The following is an 8,163-nucleotide window of genomic DNA, read 5'->3' on the forward strand; positions in this document are numbered from 1 at the left end:
ACACACAAATGATACCTTTCTCGAAGTCTCGAAACAATTATATATTCAATACTATTCGAGAAAGGCCAATAAATGTTGTTCAGCGTCCAAAAGGAGACGTCGTTGATTGGCACAATCATAATCCTCATACAAGCCATCAACGATCTCAAATACACCAACACCCATGTACCTATTGGCAAAGACCGACACATCAATATTGAAATGTAATTATGATGCAGCTTATGATCATCACACTACACAAGCAAAAGGAGGCTGGATTCTTCGAGACAAAAGTGGAATATCAAATGGCTGGGGTTCATTGATTCTTGGAACTGAGTTATCTCCACCTGATGCTGAAGCAAAATCACTTTTAGCGGCCATACAACAAACATAGATAAGAGGAATTACCTCTGTTTGCTTTGAAGGAGACTCTGAAGTATTAACAAAAATCTTAAACAATCAACACATTGATATTACAGTGAAAAATATTATTCGAGATATCAGAAGCTGGGCCAACAAGTTTCGTGAAGTTCAGTTTGTTTTCACAAAGAGATGTTTGTTTTCAAAAGTGGGAACCGCATGATTTCACTTGCCATATAAGGGTTTTAAGAATGGAAGGAAGAGGTTCGTCTGATTCGTGACGATGTCGATCAATGCGAGCGAGTATTGATATAGAAGGTACCTAAATATATTGTTAACTGAAAAAGGAAATTAGAACTCCATGACAGTAGATTCTAGTCGTTGATGGTCGTCAAATGGCCAACTGTAGTAAACTTACAACATTTTTTATTGTTCTTGTTTTTTTTGGTGTAAATGTTAAGAATATAGTAAACAACTTTTACCAAAAGGAGGTAGTGTTAGTAGGTAGGGACATGGCAGTGAGCCTAACTTGTTTCATCCCATAGTGATGGATCATCTACCCTACGCTCTCTAGTCATTTGATGTTCTGCGCATTCCACAAATTCAATCGTATATATTTTCATGAACGTATATTTGTATCACGATGTAAATAGGTATTCAAAAGTTATATAGATGTATGGCACTCCAATCTGAAATCCTTTGTACGAAGGTTCTCCATCTATTACTAAAATGCAACATCAACAAAAGAAAAGAATCTCTCTATCATTAACAGAGAACATAACTAAGAACACATCAAGTAATTTACATGACGAAACCTATCCAGGGAAAAAGAAGCAAGCAAACACAATAAGAAAGGTCTTCTCCGGAAGCATACACATCTAAAAGTTTCTGAATGCTTACTGAGGCAACTCGAGATCAGGCCTTCGATCAAATGCATCACTAGTAGAATCATCTGGAAATGCGTCTGGATATGTAGCAAGAATCTTACTTTTGATGCTCCTAAAAACAAGAAAAGGACTCATGAGCCACATAAGAAGAATCTAAAATGCTCTTAACTCAGAACTGTAAAGGGATACAAAGATCAGAAGAAGCATACCTTAGTTTCAAGAAAATGTAATCGAGGTCTGCTTTCATTGATTTCAAAAGACGGGTGTTTCTTGCAAATTCCAACGATACATCAGCAAAGCAATTCTCAGCAAACTCATTGTAGTGTGCAAGAACCGCATTGCTATCCTGTAGCCTCCCTAATCTACCAAAATTTTCACACAAGGATTCATCAATAACCATCATCACACAACATATGTACTGAGTTCTTCATACAAACCAACTCAACAGAATATATAAAAACAAAAAAAAAAACAAAAAAAAAAAAAAAAAAAAAAAAAAAAAAAGATTATTCAAACATACATGAGATGCTGCAAATGTCTGAGAGAATTGAGATCTTCAGCCTTGACAAGAGTTTTGAATTCTTCAGATACTTCTTGTGAAGCTGCTCTTATGGACTCTTCCATCTCTTTAGTAACCTTTTAATTAGACAAGAACAAATGTACTTATGTTAGGTAATCAGTAATTAATATCTCTAATCAGCAGACAGACACAGAACTGAACAAGATTCCAAATTGCTCCTCAATACATGCCTAACCAAACATTTCACAGATTGCATCAAATTGTTTACAAAATCGAGTTTCTCTTATCACAGATTCAAAAGTCAAAAGAAACCAAATCGAAATCATAGATCTCAAACGAATCGGCTCTCACCTTTGTTGTACCCAACGAACGATTATAGGTAGACTGCGAGATCCGGTTCAATCGGACTTCGACATTTTCGATTATCAAAGCTTTTCTTTTTTTTTTTTGACGATAATTATCAAAGCTTTTCTTATTTAACTGTTTTCTACGATTTCGTGTAGTGAGTGATGGGCCTCGTGATGGGCCTCGTGATGGGCCTCGTGATGGTCTAATGGGTCTGGTGCTGGGCTGGCTTTGAAATTTGTTGATATATAAATCTTTCTCATATTGAGGTTATGTATGCTTGTAACAAGATAAATTTTTTATTGCACCATAAAAAATAAAAATAAAAACTATAACATAATAATAATCCTAGTCATTACATATTAATTATTTTATAGATGTAATAAGGTTTTCAACAAATAGGAAAAGGGATATGACAAGCTTTGTAGGTTTTGCGAGCATTTGGAGAATTAAAAAGAACTTGTGACCATTCGCCTTTTATGAATTGACATAAACACGGTTTGTATTCTACCATTACTTGACAGCAATGTGCGACTGGTTGGATTAAAGGATTGGTCAACGGTAGTAAACATGGTATAATAACATTCATCACAATGCATTGTAGTTTCTCTTCGATCGGATTCGCACCTTCAGCTATTGTGGTGGCTCTGATCAACGTTGGAGACAGTTGGATTACTATCACCAGTACGAGCATTACCAATGTTGTAAACTTCATGTCTTGCAATTTTCTTTTCGACTCCAATTTTATTTTTGTAAGAATATTAAGACTTGTTTCATTTTTTTACTTGATGGTAAAAGTGATTATATACAGATGGAAACGTAAATGCATATCATGCTTATGTGGTGGCAATGTGGCATGTGTTGATTTTGTATAATAATTTATATATTTTATAAGATTACCTAAATAACTAGAAAGTCAAAAGATTTAAATTGCTTTGGCACTCTATATATATAGTCAATAACGTTTTTAATGCACATGTACTGATTTACAGAGATTCACTTTAAGATGTTTGAATATGTTGTGCAAAAAGGATTTAAATGATTCCGAAAATATAAATAAATTGATATATATTTGATATCTGATTTTTAGCCTTTGGGATATTTTCTTATGTACGTAATTTTAGAGGTATTTATAAAATAAGTATATATCTCTAAATCTTAAGGGAATTTTTTAAAATGTCTCTTTTTTCTTTTCATTTCTAAAAAACATTATCCTAAATGCTTCTCAAATTTTTAAATATCCCCTATATAATAAAACGGAAGTACACAACATTGATTTGTACAATATATAATTTTAATAAGTTGATTACAAATAGGTTATAGATTAATTGGTTACAAATTAAATAGTGGGTGCAACATTAATTTATTTCCAAAAATCATAAAGAGAATATTCTAAAGAATCATTTGATATCATCTAACTTACCATATTAATTTTCTTTATTAAATTATTCATCCATATTAAAATCTTTTGATATATAACTTAACATATTAATTTGTTAATTATCATTATATTTCACCTCTTATTTTTATATATGAGTCTATTTTGTGAAACAAATAAATTATTTATTATTTATTATAATTAAAAAAATAGTTTTATTTCCGGATATACCATAAGTTGAATTTTTAAAAACAAGTATAAATTGTTAAATCTATAAAATATTCAAGCTTTAGTAATATTATTCTTTAAAAATAATATCTATTGAATTAAAAAAATTACTGAGTAACGGGTCAAAATTTGAATATTTAAATTTTTTGTTGAATTTTATAGTTTTATATAATATAATAAATTATAAATAATTTATTTTGAAATATTGAAACTTGATATAAAAGTTAGAAACTATAAACACTCTAAATTGATTTGTTATAGCAATGTCAATAATATGTCACTATAATATGAAAGAATTTCAAGAAACCACGTATATTAAAACAAAAAGTATAACAATATATTAAATTACTCATAATATAATAACTCGCTTTTGAAAAACCAAATTTATAAAATTATGTATTATAATGACATTCAAGTCATGATGTAGAATATACATTGTTGAAATAACTTCACATACATAAACTAATACAACATATTAAAATTTTATTTTAAAATATGAAATATACAAAATTTTTATAAAATAAAATTTAACCAGTGTTATAACACGGGTACTTATCTAGAATCATTAACAATATAAAACTTACAAAATATGTATCTTTATTCAAACCATCATATTTAGCATATGATTTTATTGCATAATGTTTTATCCAAAAAAACCTTTTAAAACAATCACATAATTACATTATATTTTATATAAAAATTATAATATAAATAAAATGGATTTCAACCCGTGCTCTAGCACGGGTCTTAATATAGTACTCAAATAAGAGTGTAACCTTATAAAAACATACACAAACTATCTCTATAAGTGTAAAATTTTTTATAAATCTCCTATAAATACCGTATAACTACTTTCTATAAACCATATAAAAACATTGTAAAACCTTCTAAATTACATTGTAAAACTTTATTAAAACTTAAGAAGACTTTGCAAAAAAATTGATTGATTCTCCAACTAACCGTTATCATCAAGAGGTACATTCTAAATTTTATAAACTTTTTAGATTTTAGATGGAGTCTCCAAGTAACAGTTATCATCAAGAAGTACCTTCTAATCCTTATAAAACTTGATAAACTTTTAAGATTTAATTAGTGATATTTTGAAAATGGACAACTAAAAGTGCTATTTTTGAAAAGAGATACTAAAAATAGCGTTTTTAAAAAATTATCTTAAAACTCAAAAGCTTAGGTTTACTTGCTTCAGAACTTGGATTTTTCGCTGATTATTGAAGAAGAATATTGGGTTTTGTTCCTTTCATCTAAATTAAAATCTACTCCCTTTGTTTCAAAAATTATAAGATTTTTGGCTAAAATCACAAAAATTAAAAAACAATAAATATTGTATCATTTAACCAAATTCAACCAGTAGAAAAGATACTGTAGAATTTAAATAGTCAAAAATTATTAAATCAATATAAAAAGTGCATAAGAACTTTAAAAAAAAATCTTATAAAATAGAACAAAAACAAAAAGCCTAAAAGATCTTATATATTAGAACAGAGGGAGTAATATATATTCTGTCCAACAATCATCATGTCTCAGACCTATTTGCTCCTTTTGCAAGAAGCGTTGCCATTCAAAGTAGCTAGCTCTCCAACTTTCTGGATCAATATCCTGTTCCACTTCTTTTATTGATGCTAAGGAGTTAAGTTGGATGGCCGAATTTTGTGAAATGGAGTTCTGATGCACATATACAATATTTTCAAGTCATGTTATGGCATCACAAGAGGAATAAGACTATTAGTATAAAATTGTAACAATAGTGTATATATGTATATATGGAAGTCAGGAAAATATCAAATTGTAAGCCTTAAACAGCTAAGTTATGTACACATGATCAAACCTTAAAAAACCATCAAAAAGAGGAAATGATAGTTACTATTACAGTAGAGTTTAACTTAGAATCCAGGTATATAAAAGTAACCCGGCAAAGTAAACACTGCCCCACATATTATATTGTGTTCTCTCTACTGTTACAAACCATTAAACATGAAAGAAAAAAAATGTCCGAACAAATGGTTTAAAAAAGCTTCAGATCACACGGAGCTCTGTAAGAAAGGCAGCGCATAGATCCAAGAAGAGAAACTGAGGACCGTTAACTCTCTGGATATCCAGCAAGTACTTCTCTTCGCGAGCTTTGTATAGCTGTTTCGAAATCAAAAGGAAACTCAGAAAAGTGTAATAATATGTGACCACTGTTGTTCGAAAACAGTTAAGTATTTTTAGTCTGGACTCTGGCCTAGCTGGTTTAGTTTTGCTAAACTACTGGGAAAACAACAAGTAACCCTAAATAAGTATTAAGATATAACAATAGCAGATCTTAGTTTTTGCTCCAGATCGATTCTGGGAACTTAAACCGTTCATATTCCTTAACAAACTAAACTGGGCTGTTGTTTTTCTTTCTCCTACGAATTTTGTAGTTACCTGAAGTTCAAATTTGATGACAGTGGGTGAACTCATGGCACAGTCATCCTCAATGATGCTGGATTCATCTCTGAAGTGCAGCTGATTGTTGACCATAGTATTCTGACCATCAGCAGAACCCGGAACCCATCGACATTTCATGTTGTAGTGACCAATCTTCTTCCAACACACATTGAGTTCTTGAAGAGCTTTCAAAACTTCATTCATGATTTCACGAGGATGCGCATGGGACTGTTCAAAATAGTATGGTAACAGATTGATTATCCATTTGGGCATGTCGAGGTAAAGAGTACTCATTCAAAACAAGAAAACAAATTTCCAAATAAAATGATGTTTTTGACAAGACGAAACAGATATCGAATTGTGTATTGCATTCAAACGAGTTTATGGTGAGGAACAAATAGAATCAGCAATCAGGAACAAACCTGCAGTCCAAGGGCCCATTTTCGGTCAACTGGGACTTGTGATCTTGCTCCCAACCCATAGTGATCCACCTGAGCAGGAACCCAGTGGCCTACAGGTGAAGCAGCCGCTTCAGGTGTGCGCATGGGATTGGAACCACTGTCCTAGATGAGTAAAAGAAAAGGGTGAAAATATTAGTAGAAAACCAAAACGATACCTTGGGTTTGACCAGGTCACTATATCATGTCGTATAAGAGTTATGCTTTTTATGGCCCTTTCAAGATTTAAAATGTTTGAAAGCTATCCACTGGGAGAAATGAGAAACACATACTGTTCTCTCCTGAAACTCGGATTCAAGATAGCCACTTGGAACACGGAATCGGTTGTCCAATAACAGATAGTATGTAACAGTGGCCTGAGACAAGTAGGAAGTGGCATTTCAGTGACTGACTACTGGAAACTAGTTCAAGGGAATAAAAGGGATATTACAAATAGAAACTTCCTACATCGTTTTGTATTCTGTTGCGAAGAGATTCCATGACCTGATTTCTGTCAAATCCCAAGTTAAGCACTTCTTGAATTATCTCCTCATTGATCTGGAAAATAAAGGAGAAGTTGTTACTATCACCGCAAGTGACTCTTTTAATTTCCAAATGGCGCTAAAACCAACCTTTTTAGCCTGCTCTACTGTATCTGGTGGAGAAACAGCAAGATAACGAGGAAGATGAGTCTGGAACCAACGGTGTTGGCGGATCTCAGGAATTGTGATTCGTTTCACTGGATCAACTATAAGCATCCTTGGGATCAGGTCTCTAGCCTCAGATGATAAATGACTTGGAAGAGTGTAAATCCCACCCTAAAGAGAAATTAACACCTTGGATTAATTCCTTACATAAATATGAATCCAATTGAGAAGGGTCTTTGAGCTGAATCAAAGTAACATGTACAATTACCTTAATTTTCTTGAAAAGGTTGGGAATGTTTTCATCATCAAATGGAAGAGTACCACACAACAGAGCATACAATATTACTCCGCAACTCCATACATCTACTTCAGGTCCAGCATATAACTTACCTGATATAACCTACAACAAGTAGTAAGAGGTGATTCAGATCAAAAGAAAGCGAAACGAGACATAGGTAATAAAGAGCTCGGTAAACTAAGATGAATACCTCGGGAGCAGCGTAGTTGGGGCTTCCACAGCTTGTCTTTAGAAAGTGACCATCCCGCATGACATTACTAAGACCAAAGTCTGCAATCTTAATGTTGCACCTCGAATCCAATAATAAATTCTCAGGCTTCAGGTCTCTATGGACAACCATATTACGATGGCAATACTCAACACCAGATATTATCTGCTCAGATACAAGTCAAAAGCTATCAACACTCTAACTCAGCAGAGACATGATACGCTACAAACACAATAATTGTAATCAGAGAAAACAAACCTGCTGGAAAAAGTTGCGAGCCTCATCCTCTTGTAATCTGCCTTTCTCTACAATATAATCAAAGAGCTCTCCGGACTTGACATACTCCATCACAACATAAATGTCACTTGGTGTCTCAATCACCTCATATTGCCGAATGATATGAGGATGCATAAACAATCTGAGAATTTTGATCTCCCTTCTCACTGTAA

At 32.5% G+C, this 8,163-nt stretch overlaps 3 protein-coding genes across 3 annotated transcripts in view; all 3 read right to left on the minus strand.

Annotated features, from left to right (window-relative positions):
• LOC104790550 (kxDL motif-containing protein 1) lies at positions 992-2,192 on the minus strand. The gene is made up of 4 exons (XM_010516327.2): positions 2,098-2,192; positions 1,747-1,862; positions 1,436-1,588; positions 992-1,338 (listed from the first exon to the last, which is right to left on the minus strand). Exons 2-4 carry the CDS (start codon positions 1,848-1,850, stop codon positions 1,236-1,238), a joined length of 360 nt encoding a protein of 119 aa, XP_010514629.1. The 5' UTR covers positions 1,851-1,862; positions 2,098-2,192; the 3' UTR covers positions 992-1,235.
• Positions 2,445-2,845, minus strand: LOC104790551 (non-specific lipid-transfer protein 2-like). Its single transcript, XM_010516328.1, has one exon. The coding sequence runs from the start codon at positions 2,804-2,806 to the stop codon at positions 2,483-2,485; it is 324 nt and encodes a 107-aa protein (XP_010514630.1). The 5' UTR covers positions 2,807-2,845; the 3' UTR covers positions 2,445-2,482.
• The window catches only part of LOC104790552 (SNF1-related protein kinase catalytic subunit alpha KIN11-like), a 9,121-nt gene continuing 6,478 nt past the window's right edge, over positions 5,521-8,163 (minus strand). Inside the window, exons 3-11 of the mRNA XM_010516329.2 lie at positions 7,973-8,157; positions 7,697-7,879; positions 7,477-7,608; positions 7,194-7,379; positions 7,030-7,119; positions 6,855-6,938; positions 6,547-6,687; positions 6,122-6,352; positions 5,521-5,842 (exon numbers count right to left, since the gene is read on the minus strand). Coding sequence (XP_010514631.1) covers positions 5,729-5,842; positions 6,122-6,352; positions 6,547-6,687; positions 6,855-6,938; positions 7,030-7,119; positions 7,194-7,379; positions 7,477-7,608; positions 7,697-7,879; positions 7,973-8,157 — 1,346 coding nt within the window. The 3' untranslated portion in view covers positions 5,521-5,728. The remainder of the gene's footprint in view (positions 5,843-6,121; positions 6,353-6,546; positions 6,688-6,854; positions 6,939-7,029; positions 7,120-7,193; positions 7,380-7,476; positions 7,609-7,696; positions 7,880-7,972; positions 8,158-8,163) is intronic.

The sequence above is a fragment of the Camelina sativa genome, chromosome 6, assembly GCF_000633955.1.
Source record: "Camelina sativa cultivar DH55 chromosome 6, Cs, whole genome shotgun sequence".
NCBI classification, from domain to species: domain Eukaryota; kingdom Viridiplantae; phylum Streptophyta; class Magnoliopsida; order Brassicales; family Brassicaceae; genus Camelina; species Camelina sativa.

Coding starts and splice junctions, on each gene's coding strand:
- LOC104790550 (XM_010516327.2), bottom strand. CDS start 1,850: ATGGAAGAGTCCATAAGAGCAGCTTCACAAGAAGTATCTGAAGAATTC. Junction 1,589..1,746: donor AGACATTTGCAGCATCTCAT/GTATGTTTGAAT, acceptor AAATTTTGGTAG/ATTAGGGAGGCTACAGGATA. Junction 1,339..1,435: donor TACATTTTCTTGAAACTAAG/GTATGCTTCTTC, acceptor TCTTGTTTTTAG/GAGCATCAAAAGTAAGATTC.
- LOC104790551 (XM_010516328.1), bottom strand. CDS start 2,806: ATGAAGTTTACAACATTGGTAATGCTCGTACTGGTGATAGTAATCCAA.